At 35.4% G+C, this 24,463-nt stretch overlaps 1 protein-coding gene across 8 annotated transcripts in view; it reads left to right on the top strand.

Moving 5' to 3' along the window:
- Window positions 1-24,463, top strand: part of COG5 (component of oligomeric golgi complex 5) — a 373,684-nt gene that overhangs the window by 231,736 nt on the left and 117,485 nt on the right. For 7 of the 8 annotated variants that reach the window (XM_055283617.1, XM_055283612.1, XM_055283613.1 and 4 more), the window contains one exon: window positions 13,417-13,498. The exons of the other annotated variant lie outside the window; for it this stretch is intronic. In XM_055283617.1, the coding sequence (XP_055139592.1) occupies window positions 13,417-13,498 (82 nt within the window). The remainder of the gene's footprint in view (window positions 1-13,416; window positions 13,499-24,463) is intronic. 8 annotated transcript variants of the gene reach the window in all.

Genomic DNA, 24,463 nt, shown 5'->3' with positions numbered 1-24,463 from the left:
TTACTCTGCTATTGAACATTAGAACTTATTTCTTCTAACTGTATGTTTTTACCCATTTACCAACCCCCACTTTCTCCCCCACCTAAAACACACACCCCTTCCCAGCCTCTTTGATATCTATCCTTCTACTCACTCCCTCCATGAGATCAAAAATTTAAGCTCCCATATATGAGTAAAAATGTGCAATCTTTTGTCTTTCTGTGCTTGGCCTGTTTCACTTAGTGACTTGCAGTTCCATCAGCATTGCTGCAGATGTCCAGATTTCATTCTCTTTTTGTGGCCAAGTAATATCCCATTGTGTATATATGTCATGTTTTCTTTATCCGTTCATCCTTCAATGGACGCTTAGGTTGATTTCATATCTTTGCTTTTGCGAATAGTGCTACAATAAACATAAGCCCCTTTGATACACTATATCCTTTTCTTTAGATAAATACCCAGTAATGAGATTGCTGAAGTATATGGTAGTTCTCTTTTTAGTTTTTTGAGAAATCTCTGTATTGTTTTCCATAGTGACTATATTAATTTACCTTTCCGCCAACAATTCATAAGTGTTCCCTTTTCTCTGCATCCTCACCAGTATCTGTTGTTTTTTGTTTTTTTTTTAATAGTAGTCCTTCTAACTGGGGTAAGGTCATATCTTGTTATGGTTTTGATTTGCATTTCCCTGATGATTAGTGATGTTGACAATTTTTTAATGTACCTGTTGTCCGTTTGTATGTCTTCTCTTGAGAAATGTCTATTCCTGTCCTTTGCCCACTTTTTAATGGGATTATTTGTTTCTTACTGTTGAATTGACTGAGTTCTTTCTATGTTCTGGATATTTGGCCCTCTGGCTCCCAGGTGGTCTGCAGTGGTTTTGGCTGTGGCTGCAATGAGCTGCTTGGGTCATTCCCCAGGCCCACAGGTGGCATATGCAAGTGAGTGACTGCTGTGGTAGTAGCGGTAGGCTGGGTTATTTGAGAACCTGCTATACATCATTTTGTTTAAAATTACAATTCAAAAACCCTGTCAGTGACATTGAGGAATGTTGTGAACTCATAAATTGATGTAAAATTTTTTATTTTGTAATAGATGTACATATTTTCAGGTATATATGATAATTTGTTACATTCATATAATGTGTAAAGATCAAATCAAGGTAATTGGGATATCCATCGCCTTAAGTATATATTTTATTTATGAATTTGAATTATTTTCTTCCAGCCATTTTGAAATGTGCAATAGATTATTGTTAACTGTCATCACCCTGCTGATCTATCGAACTCTGGGTCTTATTTCTTCTATCTAACTGTATGTTTGTAGTCATCAATCAGCCCCTCTTTGTGTCTCTCTCCCCTCGATTTTTTCCAACATCTGGTAACCACCAGTCTACTCACTGTCTTCATGAGATCCACATTTCTAGCTCACACATAGTGTAAGAATATGCAATATTTGTGTTTGTATGCTTGGTGTATTTCACTTTTCATACAGTTTCAGCCATGTTGCTGCAAATGAAAGGATTTCACTCTTTTTTATGACTGAATAATATTCTACTGGGTATATATGCCACATTTTATTTATTTGTCCCTTGATGGACAATTAGGTTGATTTCATACTTTGGCTGTTGTGAATAGTGCTTCATTAAACAGGGGAGTACAGATATCTTTTTGATATATTTTCTTTCTTTCTTTTGGATGATCTGGCCATTACTGAGAGTGGGGTGTTGAAGTTCTCTACTATTACTGTGTTGCCATCTATCTCTCCTTTTAGATATGTTAATGTTTCCTTTATATACTTGGATGTTTCAATATTGGGTGCATACATATTTATAATTGTTATAAATCTTCTTGCCAAATTGACCCCTTTCTCATTATGTAGTGATCTTTGTCCTTTTTATAGTCTTTAGCTTGTAGTCTCTTTTATCTGATATAAGTATAGTTTTTCCTGCTCTTTTTGGTTTCCAGTTGCATAGAATATCTTTTTGCATCCTTTTACATTCAGTTCATGTGTGTCTTTGTAGGTGAAGTAGGTTTCTTGCATGCAGTGTATAGTTGAGTCTTGTTTCTTGATCCATTCAGCTACTCTGTGTCTTTTATTATAATTGTGCAATTGAATCCATTTACATTCACTGTTATTACTAATAAGAACTCACTACTGCCATTTTGTTGTTTGTTTCTGGTTGTTTTGTAATTCCTCTCTTCCTTTTTCCCTTTCTTACTGTGTTTTGTTAGTGCTTAAGTAATTTTTGTCTGATAGTATGTTTTAATTTGTTGCTTTTTATTTTTAGTAAATGTTTTAGAGACTTTTGAATCATTATTATGAGGCTTACAAAAAACATAAGTTGTTTTGTTTTATTTTACTTTATTTTATTACTTTTTCGCTTGAAGTCTTGCTCTGTAGCCCAGGCTGGAGTGCAGTGGTGCAATGTCAGCTCACCGCAACCTCCACCTCCCGGGTTCAAGCTATTTTCCTGCCTCCTCCTCCTGAGTAGCTGAGATTACAGGTGCACACCACTGCACCTGGCTATTTTTTGTATTTTTAGTAGAGACAGGGTTTCACCATGTTGGCCAGGCTGGTCTTGAACATAAGTTATTTTAAAGAGATGACAACTTAGATGACAAAAGATACAAAGAAAGAAAAAACTTTAAAAACTTTACATTTTAACTCCATTCTCCTATATTCTGACTTTTTGTTTGCTCAATTTACTTTTTTTACTGAGAAACACCTGTGAATCAGTTTACATATTTTTGTGTTGCCTATAAATATAAAACATGTCAATCTTTAAATATCAATATGATATATCTAACAGATTGCTATAGCTATTATTGTTTTTCATAGATGTGTCATGCTAGAGTTATGAGTGGATCACACAGCACAGTTACAGTATTAGAGTATTCTGGTTTTGTTTGAGTACTTAATTTTACTGGTGGGTTTTATACCTTCAGATGTTTTTTGTTTATTTGCATATTACTGTTTTTTTTTTTCTTTCAGAATTTTAAGAACTCCATTTAGTATCTCTTGTAAGACAGGTCTGATGGTGGTGAATCCTTTCAACTTCTGTCTTCTTCCTTTTTGAAGCATAGCTTTGTTGGATACAGTATTTTGGATAGCTTTTTTTTTTTTTTTTTTTTACTTTGAAAATGTTATCCCACTCTCTCCTGGCCTGTGTGGTTACCATTGAGAAGTCTGTTGCCAGAGCAATTGTAGTGCTCCTTTATATAGTATTAGTTTCTTTTGCTGCTTTTAGGATCTTCTCTTTGTCCTTGGCCTTTGAGATTTTAATTATCATATGCCTTGGGGTAGTTTTATTTGATTCTAATCTGTTTGATTTTTTTCAACCTTCCTGTAACTGGATATTCATAGCTTTCCTAAATTTTGGAAGTTTTTTTTATAATCTTCAAGCTTGGAATACTTCTGTAAGATCAACTTCTTTAGCTTCGGCTTATGAGTGGAAACATGCAGCATTTATCTTTCTGTTCCTGGCTTATCTTACTTAACATAATGTCCTCCACCCTCATTCATGTTCCCTTGAATGACAGGATTTCGTTCTTTTTATGGCTGAATAGTATTCTATAGTGTGGATATACCACATTTTCTTAATCCATTTCTCTGTAGATACTTAGGTTGATTCCATATCTTGACTAGTGCTGCAGTAAACATGAGAATGAAGATACCTCTTTGACATACTGATTTCCTTTCCTTTGGATATATACCTAGTACTGAGATTGCAGGAATTTTCAAAATACTAGTAAACCGTGCATTCTTAAGTGGGCGCAATATTGACCCCAAGAGAGAGAAAATAGTTCTCATTTTTCTTTCTTAGTTTCTCTTATTAGGGAGAAACTAAACCTTATTAATCAAATCTAATTATAGTATATAATTATATATTAAATATAAGCAAAATATATGTACTATATTATATAGGTATAAGTATAGTTAATTGTTTAATTTTTATTTTTGGAGAGTGATAGTAAAAAAAAAAAAAAGGTTGAGACACACTGCAGTAAACTATATGAAAGGGGTTTTAAACCCTTTAACACCATTATTTAACAGTGATCTCTAGGTAAGAGTATGAGATTAGGCATTAGGCATTTGAGTTTAAGAGGAACTTTTACTTTTTACTCTATGTATGTTAGTACTGAAATTTTTACATCCAGAATTTACTGTTCTAGTTAGCATTAACATTTAGATTATCTCTATTGCTCCTCCAAAAAATTTAAAAGAATATTGGAAGCATCATATTTAATCCTTTCATCCAGACAACACCTGTTATTATTTTGTAAAAAGTCTTTGTGTTTATCTGTATATATTTTAATAAATGCTATCTGTTCTACCTTCAAAATGTATTTAAAATCTAACTACTTTTCACTATCTTTGACTGCCTCATTAATCTAAGCTCTTATTTTATAAAACAAAAAGTTGATTGCATTATAAATATTTTTTCTCTCTGAACAATATACATGTAAAAGCTAATATTTTGATTTTAATGGAAATTCTTTGGGTTTCTTATTTAGCTCTGTAGTGTGTGTATAGGGTTGTACATGTATAGGGTTTCTTACTTTGCTCTGTGGTGTTCATCTTGAAATTCCTATTTAATTTCCATAGCTTTCTTCTCTGTAATGAGACAGCAAAATGTTTCCCCCGAAGGCTATTTTTCAACAAAGAAATTTTTCTTTGCCGTATTTTATTTGTTTTGCCAGGGTCCCTCTGCTTTGAATCCAGAAAATGATTAAGAACTAATTTAAAATTAATACATACTTGGTTTCTTTGATGAAATCAGCAGGCTTCCTTATTCACAACATGATTTATCCACAGAGATCTCTGGCACAGACCTTTTGCTAAGTCTTTCACACTCTCCTTCCTTTGATCTTAATTTAGCTCCCTCTGCTTCTCTCTGACCTCCTCTCAGTAAGCACACTGACTTAGAAAAAATTTATCAAGGACCAAAAAAAATTGTATTGCTTATCTTCACCTCCCCCTTCTGCCTCAAAGATATCTGCTTCTTTTTCAGGCTTAGTTTTCAACTTTTGTTTTTTGATTCCACATCATCCCATCTTGGTTTTCTCCAGTATCAACTTCTTTCCTCCTTCCTTCTTTTCAATGTTTTACCATCTAAATATTTTTTTAAAACAACAAAAACCTTTATTTTCTTTATTTTCTTCTAAACACTTTTTTCCTTCACACTTGGGTTTCAGTAAGCTACCTGGTATGTCTACTTCCCTGCTTCTCTTTTGCGCCACACCCTTGATGTCAAGGTTTTACTCTAGTGAAACCTTGTTGGTCTGTGCACCTTAGTGACCCAGCTGCCAAATCCTTCTGCCCACTTCTCAGACCATGTTTACTTCACTCATCTGAGGTGATTGACCACTTCTTCTTAAATCTCTCCTCCCTCAGGTATTCTCACTCTTCAGAATTCCTTTATTGATTCCTCCTCCTCTTCATCCCCTTCCTTTTAAAATATTTGTAAAATTTCAAACATATACCAAACTATAGAACCCAAGTATAGGACAGTGAATCCCTATGTACCTGCCATCCAGTTTCAGTGATTATTAACTTATGCTCAATATTTATTTTATAATCATCTCCACTCACTCCTCTCTCTCTCCACTCTGAATCATTTCTTCCACCAACTTTTAATTGATTTATTCCCTGTGGCCCACCCTCAACATTATTTTCTTCCCATGCCACATGCAATATATGGAAAAGCTCGCACAGGCTAATAGTTTCTACCACCTCTAAATGCTGATAACACTTAAATCTATTTTTTTAGCATAGATCTTGCTGAAAAGCAGTCAGTGGCCAAGCGTGGTGGCTCATGCCTGTAATCCTAGCACTTTCAGAGGCCAAGGCGGGCAGATCACGTGAGGTCAGGAGTTCAAGACCATCCTGGCCAACATGGCGAAACCCCATCTCTACTAAAAATACAAAACTTATCTGGGCGTGGTAGCAGGCGCCTGTAATCCCAGCTACTCAGGAGGCTGAGGCACGGGAATCGTTTATCATTTGAACCCTGGAGGCGGAGGCTGCAGTGAGCCGAGATCGTGCCACTGTACTCCAGCCTGGGTAACAGAGTGGGACTCCATCTCAAAAAAAAAAAAAAAAAAACAGGAAAAAAAATGAGGCAAGCAGGGTCATCTCCACTTGGATGCCCCACAGGTTCCAGAAGCATAAGTCTAAAAGAGCACATCTCTCTTTGCCCACCTGCTGCTCCTTCTTAAATTCTATTTTGGTTGCATAATCTTCATCCTCCTAGTTCTTCATAAATATATTTAGTCCTAGTTATTAATAAATACATCTTCTGGCCCATCAAGTTGTATCAGTTTTCCTGCTGCCCACTCTTACTCTACTACTATGGCCATAGAAAGGTCCCTTTTGCCTAGATTTTTTCAGTAAATTTGTAACTGATCTTTTTGCCTGCAGACTTGATACCACCGCACACACTATTCGTCTTCCACATAATTATCAGAGTGATTTTCTTTTTTTTTTTTTTTTTTTTTTGAGATGGAGTCTTGCTCTGTTGTCCAGTCTGGAGTGCAGTGGCGTGATCTTGGCTCACTGCAAGCTCCACCTCCCGGGTTCACACCATTCTCCTGCCTCAGCCTCCCGAGTAGCTGGGACTATAGGCACCCGCCACCACGCCTGGCTAATTTTTTTGTATTTTTAGTAGAGACTGTTTCATAGTGGTAGCCAGGATGGTCCCGATCTCCTGACCTCATGATCTCAGCCTCCCACAGTGCTGGGATTACAGGCGTGAGCCACCGTGCCAAGCCCAGAATGATTTTCTTATAGCACAGCTTGATCATGGTATTATCTTACTAAAACTCTCAAGCAGTTCACTATTATATCTATGATGAATGTAGACATACCTTGATCTGATCGTTGTCTTACTTTCCATTCTTATGTCCTCTCTCTTTCCTGAATGCTCACTTTTTATTCGAGGATAGAAAACACTTTTTCACATCTCTGTGTACTGTTAGCTGGGTGCGGTGGCACACACCTGTAGTCCCAACTACTCCGGAGGCCTAGACAGGAGAATCGCTTGAACCCAGAAGGCAGAGGTTGCAGTGAGCCGAGATCGCACTACTGCACTCCAGCCTGGGCAACAGGGTGAGACTCCATCTCAAAAAAAAAAAAAAAAGATCTAGCTCAAGAGATCCTGATTCTTCATAACAAAATAAATCCCATGAAAATATTATTCCTCCTATTTACATGAGGAAATCAAAAGCTCAGAAAGATGAAGTCACCTTTCCAAAGTCATAGCACAAGTGGTAGACCTTGAATTTGAGTCAAGGTTATTTGACTTCAAAGCCCATACTCTTTTCACTGTAGCCAGCACAATAACAATAAGGTTAGCATGAACGTTTGGACCTTGTTCTATGTGCAGCAAGAAGCTGTCAAATATATTTGAGCCAGGAAATCCATGGTCAATTTGGTGTTATAAAGAGAAAAACTAAAGAATATATGCTTTGAAAGCTGTTTTGTTTAAGTATTAATTATTCTAAGTTTCTCTGTATACATTTAATTATGTTGAAATCAGTGACTAAAGCAAAGACCAAGCCATAATTCTAAATAATAGATTTATCTTTAAAAAGCTCTGACATTTTTGTGTATTTTACTTTTGTTCTATTTATGTGTAATAATATGTGTCTGTTTGGTTTTATTATCAGCTTACGTTGGTCTCAGCCAAAAGTCCAAATTTCATTGTTTCTTAAAGTTAGAATTACACTGTTTGTATTTATAACCAAGAAACAAGGCCAGAAAGATATTTTAAATTACAAATGTTTCCATGAATTGATCTGATAACATGATTCCATTTAACTTAATGTAAGACATGCTGGGAGTCAGTTATAAATAGATCATTGTCAAATATCCTTCCAGTTCAAATCTACTTGAATTATTCAAAATGTAGTTCAATTAATTTTGTTTCAAAATGTTTAGAAGCAGATATGCAACAGGCTGACTTGACTTGAAACAAGCACAATGATTTTTATATAGCTTCATATTTTCTTTATGCAGGAAATTATATTTATGTGATGTAGTTTTGACAATAAAATTTTGTTTTTGTTTTCTTAAAGAAAGGGTCTTATTCTGTCATCCAGGCTGGAGTGCAGTGGTGCGATCCTGGCTCACTGCAGCCTTGAACTCCTGAGCTAAAGCAGTCTCCTGCCTCAGCCTCCCAAGTAGCTGAGACCACAGGCACACGCTCCCACAGTCAGCGAATTTTTAAAATTTTTGTGTAGAAATGGGGGTCTCGCTGTTGCCCAGGCTGGTCTTGAACTCCTGGCCTCAAGCGATCTTCCTGCCTTGGCCTCCCAGAGTGTTGGAATTACAGGTATGAGCCACTGCACATGGCAATAACATTTCTGACTATCCTTTGATAATTAAAATTAACATTCTATTTTTTTATATTTTGGTAGGAGATATACTATTATATAGTATAGTATATGTACATATACTATTATATATGTGTATATATAGGGATACATCATACATACACAGCATATACATATCTGTATAAATAGATGGGTATACAGATATAGAAAATCATTGCTTTAACATACTATCTTACCCCGAAATCCACTTTTTTATTATTATCTTCCATACTTTCCCATTCCCTCTGACTCTACTTTCTCTCTCTTTATCTCTCCCAAGGACTTTTCACATCCTTTCTTGTTCCAACAGCTATGTGTCCTTCTTAGTACATCTCTTTAGTAGCTGCCTCTAGCTCTTAATTTAGACAAGTCCTTGGGATTGACTGACTGACTTATTCAACAATTGTATTAGGGTATCAGGGTTCTTCAGAGAAACAAAAGCAACAGGAAATGTTATATATTTGTATATAGAAAATAAGGAATTGGCCAATGGGATTATGGAGACAAGTCTGTATGTAGATCTGTAGATCTGTAGTTGTCAAGCTGGAAAGCCAATGATGTAGTCGCAGTCCAAAGGCCTGCAGGCTCAGACCTAGAAAAAGCTGGCATTTCAGTGGTGGCGTATGCCTGTAGTCCCAGGTACTCAGGAGGCTGAGGCAGGAGAATCACTTGAGCCAGGGAAGCGGAGGTTGCAATGAGCCAAGATCACACCACTGCACTCCAGCCTGGGCGACAGAGCGAGATTCCATCTTAAAAAAATAATAATAAAAACATAATAGTAAAAATAAAATAAATTGTTTTCTGTTTTCAAAAAGTTTCCTTAAAAATATTTTTACTATTGTTTTAACTAGTGAAATTTCTTAAGAGCTTTATGGGGGAAAGAATCTCAGGCTATGATAATTGTACTAAAATATGTATTAGAATAACTTTTTTAAATAAGGGAAGTAACTAATTCATTTTCCCTTTCCCCCATCTCTTGACAATTACCATTATTCTTTCTGCTTCTAAGAGTTTTGACTATTTTAGCTACTTCATATAAGTAGAATCTTGCAGCATTTATCTTTTTGTGACTGGCTTGTTTCACTTACTGTAACATTTTCAAGGTTCATTCATGTTGTAGCATATAATAGGATTTCTTTCTTTTTTAAGACTGAATATTGTTCTATTGTAAGTACAGTCATGCACCACATAATGGCATTTCAGTCAATGACAGGCTGCACATACAACTGTGGCCTCATAAGACTGTAGTACTGTATATTTGCTGTGTCTTTTTGATGTTTGGATACACAAATGTACTATTGTGTTACAATTACCTATGGTATTCATTACAATAACATGTACAAGTTTGTAGCCCAGGAGTGATAGGCTATCACATAAAACCTATTTGTGTAGTAGGCTATCCCATCTAGGTTTGTGTTAAGTACATTCTGTGATTTTTTGCACAATGACAGAATTGCCTAATGAGGCATTTCTCAGGCACATTCCTATCATTCAGAAATGCATGACTGAATATACTACATTTTCTTTATCCATTAATTCTTTGATAGACATTTGGGTTGTTACCATCTCTTGGCTCTTATGAATAGTGCTGCAGTGAACATGAGTATTCAAATAAATCTTCAAGATCCTGCTTTCAGCTCTTTTACTTATATACCCAGAAATGTAATTGCTGGATCATATGGTAATTTTGAGCAACCTCCCTAATGTTTTCCATAGTGGCTACACTATTTTACATTTCTACCAACAGTGCACAAAGTTTCCAGTTTCTCCACATCCTCACCGACACTTATTATTTACCGGTTTTTTATAGTAGCCATCCTAATGGATGTGAGATGACATCTCATTATGGTTTTGATTTGCATTTCCATGAAGATTAGTGATATTGAGCATCTTTTCATGTGCTTGTTGACCAGCCATTTATTTATTTGCTTTGGAGAAGTGTCTACTCAAGTCCTTTGCCTGTTTTTTAATCCTGGTATTTGTTTTTTTAATTGTTGAATTGTCAGAGCCATTTATATATTCTGAATATTAACTCCTTATTAGATACATGGTTAGCAAATGTTTTCCCCCATTCTGTAGGTTGCCTTTTTACTCTATTGTTTCCTTTGCTGCACAGAAAATTTCAAGTTAGTTATAGTCCAGTTTGTCTATTTCTGCTTTTGTTGCCTGTGTTCATGGTATCCTATACAAGAATTATTGCCAAATCCAGTGTCATACAGCTTTTCTCCTATGTTTTTTTTCTAGGAGTTATAATTTCAGGTCTTAGGTTTAGGTCCTTAATCCATTTTGAGTTAGTTTTTATATTTGGTATGAGGTAAAGGTTCAACTTTATTCTTTTGCATGCATATATCCAGTTTTCCCAGCAGCATTTATTGAAGAGACTATCCTTTTCCTATTGTGTAGCCTTGGCACCCTTGTTCAAGATTGTATGACTGTATACTTGATCGTTTTTTTTTTTGTCTCTCTATTCCATTGGTCCATATGTCTGTCTTTATGCTGGTACCATACTGTTTTGATTACCAAAGCTTGGTAATATGTTTTTTTCCATTTGGATGGGTTTTATTTTGGTTTTTAGAGATAGGATCTCCCTTTGTTGCCCAGGCTGGCTGCAAACACCTAGGCTCAAGCAGTTCTCCCACCTCATCCTCCGAGTAGCTGAGACTACAGGTGTGTTCCAGTGCACCTGGCTCTGTAATATGTCTTGAAGTCAGGAAGTCTGAAGCCTCTAGCTTTGTTTGTTTGTTTTTTCCCTCAAGAAAGATATTTGGGATCCCTGGAGATTCTATATAAATTTTAGTATTTTTTTATTTCTGCAAAAATGCCATTGAGATTTTGAGAATCTGCAGATCATTTGGGGAGTATGGACATTTTAACAATATTACGTCTTCCAATCCATAACACAGGATGCTTTCCATTTACTTGTGTCTTCTTTAATTTCTTTCAACCATATTGTGTAGTTTTCAGTATACAAGTTTTTTACCTTCTTGAATAAGTTTATTCTTAAGTATTCTTTTGGATACTGTTATAAAAATAGGGTAGTTTTCTTCATTTTTTTCTGGATACTTCATTGTTAGTTTGTAGAAACACACTAATTTTTATGTGTTGATTTTGTAGGCTACAACTTGGCTGAATTCAGTTATTATTTTAACAGGCGTTTTTGAGGAGTCTAGGATTATCTACATACAAGATCATATCATCTAGAAACAGATATAATTTTACTTCTTCCATTCCAATTTGGATGCTTTTTATTTCTTTTTCTTGCTTGGTCCTTCTGGCAGTACTCCTAGTACTATATTGTATAGAAGTGGTAAGAGTGGGCATCCTGGCCTTGTTCCTGATCTTAGAGGGAAAGCTTTCTGTTTTGCACCATGGAGTAGGATGTTAGCTGCAGATTTTTCTTATGTGGCCTTTATTATGTTGATATAATTTCCTTCCAGTCCTAGTTTGTTGAGTGTTTTTATCATCAGATGGTGTTAAATTTTGTTGAATGCTTTTTCTGCATTAATTGAGACAACCATGTGGTTTTAGTCCTTCATTCTGTTAATGTGGTATATTATACTTCCTTAACATGATAAAAAGCATCTACTTTAAACTAAGATACACAAGACATAATACATAAAATCTTAGGAATCTGAATGTATTTTCTGATCGTTGCATAAGAAATCAACAATGATTTGATTTGCCTTGTTTATGATAAACAGTTCTTGAGTAAATTTACAACCATTAGACTTATTTTAAAAAGGAACAATTAATAATGAAAATGAAAGTGTACACAGGTATAAAAGTTACAAGTCAGTATTTTTCATTGGTCATTTTATTCACTTGTCCAAAATTATAATTTAATTTTTGGGACTGTAGCAATATTTTAACATTAGAGATATTTTATTTTATTTTTACTCTTACTTAGTTTTTCTGTTTGTTTGTTTGTTTGTTTCTTGAGACCAAGTTTTGGTCTGTTGCCCAGGCTGAAATGCAGTGGCGCAATCTTGGCTCACTGCAACCTCGGCCTCCTGGGTTTAAGTGATTCTCCTGCCGCAGTCTCCCAAGTAGCTGGGATTACAGGCCTGCGCCACCACACCTGGCTAATTTTTGTATTTTTAGTAGAGACGGGGTTTCACCATGTTGGCAAGGCTGGTCTCAAACTCCTGACCTCAGGTGATCCACCCGCCTTGGCCTCCCAAAGTACTGAGATTACAGTTGTGAGCCACTGTGCCCAGTCTTAAAATATTACTTTGAACCATATGAAGTTGGCATTTCTGGCTGCAAAAATAGTAGAATATTGGCAGTGTTATATTGTATACCACACATGTTGGATGTATCTTAAAGTATTTGGCAAAATTTCTAAGAGTGTGATTCTGTTTTAACAGTGTTAAAGTTCTTTGTCTTTCTTTAACAAATGATACTTTAATTAATATTTGTCTTTTCTTTATAGTGCTTACTTTTTAAAACATATATTCAAAGTTGAAAGTATCGTGCTAAACTGAGTAGTAGTAATTCCTGTGAGTTTTTTTAAAACTATATCTATGTTTCAGCCATTCTCTTTTGTAATAGTGAATTATTTCTTGTTAGTTATCCTTAATGTAAGCATGCTTTTGTCTATCATTTTGTTATAGTCACACAAATTGCCCTCTGTATTTAAAAAAATGATGATGACAGTAATAATTGTAATAATAATAGCTAACATTCATTGAGAGTTTATTGTATTTCAGACATTGTCCCAAGACTTTTATTAATTTGTTTAATCCTCATAATTATCTTGCAGTGTTATCACCATTTTTCATATGAAGAACAAAGGCCCTGAATGGCTAAGCAACATGCCCAAGGTTACACTAGCTATTACATGGCAGAGAAGAATAATGACTGACTACTTAAACATGAGACATAATTTGAATCATCTTTATATTTCCATTTAATTAATAATTCTATTGTTTGATGGTTAGATGTCTAAAATTTTTATTTAAATTTTAAATAAATTTTCAAGGTTACATGTTACCCATTATGATTTCTTAAAATAAATGTATTTTTTTTTTATTTTTTTAAAATTTTTGTTTGTTGTTCACAGGATGGACAACCTGAAATTTTCTACACATTTTGGAATTCAGTTACTCAGGCACTTTCTTCTCAATTTCATATGGCAACAAACTGTAAGTTTACTACTTATTTTGAAAATTAATTTCAAAGTTTTAAGTTATTTTATCATTTGATGTCAAGAAGCTTTGCTGTATTGGTTTACAAAACATTTTTATTGCTATTTTAAAATTCCTGGCTAATTGTCATTTTGTCTAGATGTTTAATCTGGAATCTCTTAGACATATATTCAGTAAACAAAATTTTTACACATTTTTGTAATTAATATTTAGAATAAAAGTCTCCAAAAAAATAAATCAATATCTTATTATTCAGACATCAGAAGAACTCTGTCTGAATTTTTCCTACATAGAGTGTGTAAAGCAGTTAATGTTGAAAAATTTAGTTCATGCTTTTAGAATTAGTTTATAACTAGGCTGGCCGCGGTGGCTCACCCCTGTAATCCCAGCACTTTGGGAGGCCGAGGTGGGCGGATCACGAGGTCAGGAGATCGAGACCATCCTGGCTGACACGGTGAAACCTCGTCTCTACTAAAAATACAAAAAAAAAAATTAGCCGGGCGAGGTGGCGGGCGCCTATAGTCCCAGCTGCGCGGGAAGCTGAGGCAGGAGAATGGCGTGAACCCTGGGGGACGGAGCTTGCAGTGAGCCGAGATCGCGCCACTGCATTCCAGCCTCGGTGACAGCGAGACTCTGTTTCAAAAAAAAAAAAAAAAAAGAATTAGTTTATAACTAAAAGATATAAAAATACAGAAACTTTGCAAATTGTTTATTGTTAAAAATGAAGATTTAATGAATAAACAGATGAAATATCTACATCATGAATTAAAAATTGGTCATTCAAATATGTTCCACAAAACTTTTTCTTAATTTCTTTATATCATGAAATAATGGCCTGGTAGGTCTATACAATGAAATATGCAAACCAGCTAATATCTGATGCGTGTGTTTATCTAAACACTTTAGGTAAGAGTATATAATGTACCTAGACCTTTAAAAAAGTGTTGGAGTTCATTTCTATTTAAATTTTTATTCACAAGCATTTACTAGAAGGACTTACTATATGCTAAATATTATTTAGTCACTGCCCTCCCCACACTGACCAGAGTTAAATAAACTAGTCTGCTTGTCTCTCTACTTATTTCTAATGAAGTATGTAGTAAGACAGTAACCACAAAGAGTTCTTCATTCATTTGTAGCTAAACAGAACTTAAGCTAATTGGATATTAGGATCCATTTATTCCATTTACTTGTTGTGTTGTGTTTTGTTTTGTTTTGTTTTGTTTTTTTCCAGACGGAGTCTCGCTCTGTCACCCAGGCTGGAGTGCAGTCTCGTGATCTCGGCTCACTGCCACCTCTGCCTCCTGGGTTCAAGCAATTGTCCTGCCTCAGCCTCCCTAGTAGCTGGGACGACAGGAATGTGCCACCACACCTGGCTAATTTTTTTGTATTTTTAGTAAAGACAGGGTTTCACCATGTTGGTCAGGCTGGTCTCGAATTCCTGACCCCAAATGATCGGCCCGCCTTGGCTTCCCAAAGTGCTGGGATTACAGGCATAAGCCACTGCACCCGGCCTATTCCGTTTACTTGTGAATCACACTGCTCATTTTGGGAGGGAATAAATATTGTATATTTCCTTGGTTTTTGTTTTTGCTCAGCTTTATTGAGATATAATTTATATGCAGTAAAAGTCACCAATTTTAAACATAAAATTCTATGACGTTTGACAAATGTTTACATTCATATAACCATCATTACAATTAAGATATAGAACATTTCCATCATCCCCAAATTTTCTTTATGTACTTTTGCAGTTTGTCTGCTACTTTCACTCCCTGGGTCCTGGCAACAACTAGAATCATATAGTATGCATTATTTAATCATCAGCATAATTAAGATTCTTCCATGTTGTTGCGTATATCGGTAGTCCATTTCCTTTTAAATTGTTGAATTGTATTCCATTGTGTAGATATATACCACAATTTTTTATCCGTTCTGCAGTTGGGAAACAAATTGGATTATTATGAATAAAGTTACAGTTGTTTACATACATATGTCTCTTTTGTGGACATATGTGTTCCTTCTCTTGTGCAAATATGTAAGGGTAGAATTGCTCAATTATTTGGTAAATGTTGTTTAACTTTACAGAAACTGCAGTGCTATATTCCAAAGTGGATATACCATTTTGCATTTCCATCAACAATGTGTGATAGTTCCAGTTGCTCTACATTTTTGCCAATGCATGATATTGTCAGTTATTTTAATTTTAGTCATTCCAGTGTGTGTGTACTAGTTTTTTTTATTGGGGTTTTAGCTTCCGCTAGACTAATGATGCTTTCTTAGTTCATTTGGGCTGCTACTACAAAATACCACAGACTGGGCAACTTATATACAACAGAAATTTATTTCTCACATTTCTGGAGAAATGGCAAGTCCAACATCAAGGTACTGGAAGATTTAGTATTTGGTGAGGGCCTGCTTCCTGGTTCATAGACTGTATCTTCTGACTGTGTCCTCACGTGTTAGAAAAGGATAGGGAAGCTATCTGAGCCTCTTTTGTACGTGCACTAATCTCATTCATGAGGACTTTCTCCACCTGACCTCATCGTCTCTGAGAGAATCCACTTCCTAACCCCATCACATTTGGTGAGTAGGTTTCAACATATGAATTTGGGGAGATAAAACCATTCAGACCATAGCAGATGTTGACCACATTTTCACAGGCTTAGATGCCATCTGTATAACTTTTTTGGTTTTATGTTTGTCTAAAGGATTGCCCTCTGTTTTTATTGTATTTCTTGTTCTCTTACTGAGTCCCAAGGAATCTTTGCATATTCTGGGTTCATAGTACTTCCTTAGTTGCATGTGTTGAGGATATTTTCCCCTAGGAAGTGACTTGGCTTTTTGTTTTCTTAACAGTGCCTTCCAAAGGACAAAAGTTTTAAATCCTGGTCAAATTCAATGTATCAAAGTTTTAAATAATTTGTACTTTTTTTGACCTAAAAATTATTGCCTAACCCAAAGTCAGAAGCATTTCCTCTTACATTTTATTTTAGAAGTTTTACTAGGTTTGAGTTAATTTTCGTATATGTTGTGAGTTATCTCAACATTCATTTCTTTTAGAACATATGGCTCCAAAAAATTATTCTCTGCCTATTGATTTCTTGGAAACTTTTGTTGAAAATCATTTGGTTATCTATAAGCAAGACTATTTCTGGACTCTTTTTGATGCCATTTTTCTGAATGTCTATGCTTACATCAGTACAACAGGATTTTCGTCACAGTAGTCAAAGTCCTACTATTTTGTTCTTCTTTATCGAAGTAATTTTGGTTACCATAGGTCTTTTGCATTTCCATATGTGTTTCAGAATTTTGTTCCTACAATAATTGACTCCTGGGATTTTAATGAGGATTGCATTGAATCTACAGATCAATCCATGTGATGAATTAACAGTTTAATATTGAGTCTTCTGATCTACATCCTATATCATTCTATTTATTTAGGACTTTTACATTTTCTCTTATAAATGCTTTATAGTTTTTAGCATGCAGTTCTAACATCTTTTCTTAAATTTATCACTATTTTATATATTTCGGTGCTATTCTATATGTTATTTTTTCATTTTACTTTATAATTGTTGATTTTTAAAATAGAGAAATACAATTGATACTAGTATTTTGACTTTGTGTCCTCTGACTTTGCCAATCTTACTTATTAGTTCTAGTAGTTATTGGTGATTTCTTACAAATATGAAAGTCTCAGTTTTTGGAATAAAAGAAAGCAAATGTAAAACTCACTTATGCAAGCCCTTTGAAACCCTGATGTCTAAGTTGAGTAAAGAGGTGCCTTCTGATGGTAATCATTACTGGGAGGTGGGGGTGTAGAAGAAGTCCTGTTTTAACCTTGTTTGGACTCAGTTTACTGGGAAGGAAAGGATGTCTTACTTAACCAATCATGGTTTTCTGTTCACTGAGCTTCCAAAAAAATCAGTGTGAAGTTTTTCTTAAGCATTATCATCTTTCTCTCAGAGAGTCCTGTAATTATGGAGAAGATCTCATTTTACAGTGTGACAGAGGGGACTTATATTTATACCTTTAATTATACCTCCCTCTGATCTCTCCTTCCATACTTATCCTTTAAGATACTAGACAATGAAATAGATCTTCTTTTACTGACTAACCTAACCTGCAATTGCAACCAGCTTTAGACTTGGACAACCAGAAGGACACACTTGATATGCATCATGACCTAGACTAGTTGGGGTTTCCTTGTGCTGATTACTGAATCTTGAGATCTCTTAGTGTTGCTGATGTTTAGATAAAAATTCAGTTGAACAAAACAAGATTATATTTCCTACCATTCACACTAAGAGGGGAACCAGGAGCATTGCCAGTTTTCTGTGGATATTTGAATGATCTATGGCATTTTGCATAGAAAAGATATTCTAAAAGGAAAATTGTCATTGCAAAGTTTTATGTAAACAGATAGAAATCCCTGTTGTTGCTATTAAGCCATAGCTCACATAGTCTAACCTTTAGTTACACACTTTAAAAATATTTAAAATAGTATAAGTAATTATTCCAGCATAAGGTAGGTAAAATCAACATCTGTCTTCTACTATTTATATCAGAAAACTTCACAGAGTCACCAGTTTTTCAGTGTTGACACAATTTTTTGTCTTGTCTATGCCATCTTGCCACCTCATTCTCCTTATCTCTCATTTGTCTAGCCCTAAGCTTGCCTGCATGGATCTTTTCCAACATTTCACACTCTACAACATCAGAGTGTTCACTCTTTTCTAAAGAATTATGCTTTTCAGTTTTTTTGTTGGCGTTGTTTTGTTTTTTGAAATGGAGTCTCACTGTGTTGCCCAGGCTGAAGTGCAGTGACTGTTCACAGGCACAGTCTTTGCACACTACAGCCTTGAACTCCTGGCCTCAAGTGACCCTGCTGCCATGGCCTCCTGAGTAGCAGGGCCTACAGGAGCACTACCACACCCAGCAGGTGATGTTTTTTGAAACTGGAGAAAACCAGTTTCTTATCACCCAGTCACTCAGCATAATAAATTAGATAAGATTAGTTGTGTTGGATCCTAAATCACTTAAATTTTGAAAAGAAAGAAAAAAGGTCATTTAATGGACTTTTACTTCCCTACATGGAAAGGTAACTTCTACCTTAGATGTTCTCCCGTTATAAACTAGAACAGTGAGTAAAATTTGTGAAACACCTGTTTTCAGACATTGGGCAACAGGCAATATAGAACTGTGATCCCAGATAAAGCAAAACAAATAGAACGCTAAAATCACCCCAGCTTTCTACCTGGCAATTTCCAGACAGCTGCACACACAAAAAAGTGGGAATCAATATATAGTCTGCCATTCTTACTAAGTTGAGTCGAGAACTCTTTAAAGGATTACAACAAAATCTGTCACTTAACAATGTAATATCACATATTCATCATCCAATTAAAATGAGTGGACATGAGAAGCAGGAAAATGAGACCATAACCAGTAGAAACAGAGAAGCTGAAGTATCAGTAGTATAAGCAGACTAGGAATTTTAAAACACTTCTTATAAATGTTATAAGTGTGCTCAAATATTTTAAAAATAGCATAAACGTAATGAGATAAATGGACAGTATAAAGAAGAATGAAATGGAACCTCCACATATGAAAAATATAGTATCTGAAATTATTTCACTAAATAGGACTAAATGCAGATTTAACCCTGAGAAGAAAAAAAAAATCAGTGAACTAGAAGATATAGCTATAGACATAATTCAGAATAAAGGACCAAGATTTAAAAACAAACTTAAAAAATTGTTAGAGTCTTAGGACCCATGGGACACATCAAACAATCTAACATATGTGTAACTGGAGTTTCAGAGCCAAGAGAGGAAGGGAAAAAGAAAAAAGTTAGAAAAAAATAGTTGTTGAAAATGTCTAAAACATTTTTGTTATGGACTAAATGTTTATGTGCCCCCTCTTCCAATTTATACACTGAAGCCCTAACCCCCAGTGTAACTGTATTTGGAGATAGGGCCTTTATGGAAGTAATTAAGGTTAAATAAGGTCACAAGGGTGGGCCCTGATCTTATAGGATTACTGTCCTTATAAGAAGTGACGCGAGAGAGCTTACTCACTCTCTATGTACACAGGCACAAGGAAAGGTCATGAGAGCACTTAGCAAGAGGGAGGCCATCAGCAAGTCAGGAAGAGAAACTCAGCCCTACCAGAACCTTGATCTTAGACTTGTATGTAGCCTCCAGAACTGTGAGAAATAAATTTTTGCTGTTTAAGCCAAAAAATCAAAAACAAAAAAATTATTTATGGCTGTAGTTGCAATGCATCTGTTGTCACATATCAATTTAAAATGTGCTTTATAACTCTAAAAAGTTTTTTAAAACGTTGGCGTGGCTATCATTTTATTTTTTTTCTTTAAATAAGTACATTTAATTTGTACTTTGAATATTTCTTCTGTCAATATGACAGGAATGTACAAAGAAAAAAGCCATTAGCGGCCAGGCGCTGTGGCTTACACCTGTAATCCCAGCACTTTGGGAGGCCAAGGTGGGCAGATCATAAGGTCAGGAGATTGAGACCATCCTGGCCAACATGGGGAAACCCCGTCTTTACTAAAATACAAAAATTTAGCTGGGTGTGGTGGCGCGCGTCTGTAGTCCCAGCTGCTCAGGAGGCTGAGGCAGGGGAATCACTTGAACCTGGAAGGCGGAGGTTGCAGTGAGCCGAGATGACCCCACTGCACTCCAGCCTGGCGACAGAGCGAGACTCTGTCTCAAAAAAGAAAGAAAGAAAGAAAAAAATCCATTAACATACTTGAAAACTTTCAAGGCTTTAACCGTTATATCTTCCGATATTATTTATTATGTATTGTTTTAGTACATCTTTAGTAAAATCGTAGAAGGTAAACTAAGGAAATCACAGAAACAATAAGTAAGTTGAACTCTACAGAATAAGACTGGGATGGAAATGCCCTTGTCCACTCATTCTAACATCTGTGTTAATTCTGGGTTTTTGTTTGGTTGAATTTTCTTTCCATCAGATCTGATATTTTTCTACTTATTTGCATGTCTAATAATTTTTATTGGATATTAGACATGAACTTAACCTTGTTTGGGGCTGATTAATTTTGTCATCTCTAATACTGATACCATCAGATTACTTAAAAACAGTTTGATCCTTTTGAATATTGCTTTAAGATTTATTAGTGAATTCAAAGCAATAATAATCTGCTATTTATTTCCCAGTTATGAGGCAACACTCTTAATACCCTCAAATTAACCCTGTGAATTACGAGGTTTTCCAGCCTGGCTTTAGAGAATAGGGACTATTCTCAATCCTATGTGAATGTAACAGGATGTTCCCTCTAAACCTTTTTCATAGTTTTTCCCCAAACTCTGGAAGTTTAATGCTGATCAGTGCTTTGCTGAATACTCAAGGGAAACCCTTTGCACATCTCTGGAATTCTCTGTCTATGCGCCTCTGTTCTCTCCGGTATTCTGTTTTGTGAACTCTAGTTGTTTCTGTTTGGCTGTTCTGGAAGGGAGGGGATAGAAGGAAGGGTATTTTCCCTCTTTCCGTGCCATGGCCTAGAAAGTCCTTTAAGGTAATGCGCTGGGGCACTCATAGGGTTCATCTCATTTGTTTCCTGACTCTGAGGAATCACCGTCCTATGTTGCGTGTTAAATGTCTTGAAAGCCATCTTTCATATATCGTCTATTTTTTGTTGTTTCAGATAGGGTGGTAAATCTGGTCCCTATCATATCATCATGATGATAAGCAAAAGTTCCTCATTAAAATTTCGATGAGAAACTTTTGCTTATGGTCATAATGATTTAAATAGTGATTAAAATATTTAATGATTCAAATTTAAATAATGATTAAAAGTATATTTCAGAATATTATATGGGAGTGTGTGTGTATGTTTATTTAGTGATACTGTCATTTACTTGTCAGTGATTATCTGCTGTTCTTTTTTTTTTTTCTCCTGAGACGGGGTCTCACTGTGTCGCCCAGGCTGGAGTGCAGTGGTGCAGTCTCCATTCACTGCAAGCTCCGCCTCCCGTGTTCGCACCATTCTCCTGCCTCAGCCTCCCGAGTAGCTGGGACTATAGGCGCCTGCCGCCACGCCTGGCTAATTTTTTTTTTTTTTTTTTTTGTATTTTTAGTAGAGACTGAGTTTCACTGTGTTAGCCAGAATGGTCTCGATCTCCTGACCTCGTGATCCGCCCGCCCTGGCCTCCCGAAGTGCAGAGATTACAGGCGTGAGCCACCACGCCCTGCCTGCTTTTCTTTTCTTAACCATTACAAACCTTCAGTATTCTCCACATGTCTTCCTTTATCTCCTGGGTCATTAGGACAATTAATGTCATTAAGAAATTTTTTCCTGTACCTTTCTTCCAAATAAGAGCCTTATTTCCTCCCTTTGAGCCTCAGAAGTTAACTTAACTTCTTCCTCAAGGCCACCCATTTACTGGTGCCCACACCTACTTTATTTCTCTTCTCCTAGCATCATCATTTATACTTCTCCTTTTTCTATGTTGGATTTCTACTCCTCTTTTAATTTCTTTTCCTCAGCTATAAGCCTATTCAAGTTGCTCCCATGTAATAAAAAATAAAACAAAACTAGGAAGTTCCTCTTTAGTTGCTATTTACTCTCTCTCTTTTTATGTAAATTTCTCCAAAAGTAGTTTGCATTTTTTGGTCTTCATTTTCATACTGTTGATTTCTCAACTAGGTGTAATCTGGCTGTCTTCCATCATTCTATTGAAATTGTTCTCATTAAGGGAAGCAATGACCTACTTTTTAATTGCCAGTGTATGTTTTCAGTTCTTATCTTATGGGACCTATCTGTCTTGTATAGTGAAAGAAGCTAATGAGAGGAAACATATAATATGTAGACAGAAAATCCCATTAATATTTCACCTTAGGAATAGCCTGCTACTTCTAATACCATAATTACTTTAATAACTTCCTTTGGGAGAACTCCAAAGTAAGTTGTTTATAAAGTACCTTCAATTTTTATAGCACATACAGTCCCTGAAGTGTACTGTAGTACTTCTTAGAATTATAGACAGGCAATATTAAGGAAGTGCAGCCATCTGCAGAGTTGAGAATTACACACAATGTAACAGATTGTCTAAGTAAGTAATATTTTGGCAAAGTATATCTAAAGGAAAATGTTCCTAGTTAGGAATATGTTCTTTCTGATTATACATGTTCATGCTTAGTTTTTTAAAAAAAGTTCTATTAGAAGGTATAATCCAAGAGTTTGACAATAAATTTACTTCTTTTTGGAAGTATGCTTGAAAAATCTAGCGAGTACATCTCTTTTTACATGTCCGAAACTGCTTGTGCAATATTAGTCTCTCAAAACTCTTAAGCCACTCAAAGAAGTTGTTCATACAATTAAGAGTGCTAACATGGTTATATATCTGTAATACTTGGCTTCCCAAACCAAGAATGAATAAGAGATAATGACATTGAGATATATGTGTTTTCAGATTTTAAAAGTTTTAAGGCTTGAAATACTGTATACTAAAGCTCATTATCTTTACCTTTTTAAAACATATAGTGATAAAGAGTCAAATCTTTCCAAGAATTAGGGAGATAAACAAACTACATGAGAATGTATGTTCTTTAAAAAAAAAAAAAAAGGTTAGAATAGTATGCAAGTTGAGATCATATTGTGAATATTTCTTGAAAATTAATGTCTACCTTAATATGTATATACTTAGGGAGATAAACCTAATATACTCATTTAAAGTACTTTTTAGAATTTTGATTCTTGCAATGGAAGCATTTTGTTACATAGTTCTAATGAGCCTATAAAGTACCATCCTAACACCGTGTAACACAAAAAGAAAACGCAATTTGTGTTAAGGGCTTGAGATAAGAGGGATCTTTTAGGAAAGTACTAAAAGTTTATATACCTTAGAAGAAAGTAAATCTAGCTATCAAGTAAGTGCTTTGATGTTCTATTTGGCAGAACAAATTTGATCATGTCATTTTCCGATTAAAATCCTGCATTGACTTCCATTAATCTTTGTTTTGTTTTGTTTTATTTGAGACAGTCTTGCTCTGTCGCCCAGGCTGGAGTGCAGTGGCACGATCTTGGCTCACTGCAACCTCTGCATTCTGGGTTCAAGCAATTCTCCTGCCTCAGCCTCCCAAGTAGCTGGGATTACAGGCACGCCCACCATGCCTGGCTGATTTTTTTTTTTTTGTAGTAGAGATGGGGTTTCACCGTGTTACCCAGGGTGGTCTCTATCTCCTGACCTCGTGATCTGCCCGCCTTGGCTTCCCAAAGTGCTAGGATTACAGGCATGAGCCACCGCACCCAGCCAGACTTCCATTAATCTTTTAAAAAAGTATTAAGCTATAATACTCATTAAGAAAAAGTGTGCATATCATAATTTCACACCTAGATGAGTTTTTCAAATTTTAAAACATCTGTATAACTAAGATCAAGTACAGCATCAAGAATAAGAAACAGTATTATCTGTAGTCCAGATGTTCCCTTCATGCCCCCTTCTGGTTTCTACCAGCCCCTCTCAACAACAGATTTCTAATGGAATTTTTTCCACTAATTTCTAATGGAATTTTTTAAAATTGTTATTTTTCTTTTATACAGATAAAATCATCTAGTTTGTACTCTTGTGTCTCCTGTGTGACTTCTCTTGCTCAAAATGTTTCTAAAAGTCCCCCATATTGTTGCATGTACTTGTAAGTCATTCTCAAAATGGTAAAATATTCCATCCTGTGAATATACCATAATATGTTTATCTCTCATATTATTGATGAGCATTTGGGTGATTTCCCATTTTGTGCTACTTTAAATAATGGTATCATGACAATTCTGTGCAATTTTGGGAATTAACTCAAAAATGGAAAATTGATAGGCAGAATAATAGTCCTTCCAGAAAGTTCCATGGCCTAATCTCCAGAATCTATGATTACATTACCTTCATAGCAAGAGGGATTTTGCAGATGTGATTTAAG

The sequence above is a fragment of the Symphalangus syndactylus genome, chromosome 6 (genome assembly GCF_028878055.3).
Source record: "Symphalangus syndactylus isolate Jambi chromosome 6, NHGRI_mSymSyn1-v2.1_pri, whole genome shotgun sequence".
Lineage (NCBI taxonomy): Eukaryota > Metazoa > Chordata > Mammalia > Primates > Hylobatidae > Symphalangus > Symphalangus syndactylus.
Note: the sequence above shows the minus strand (reverse complement) of the source record. Positions and strands in the feature narration are given on the sequence as shown.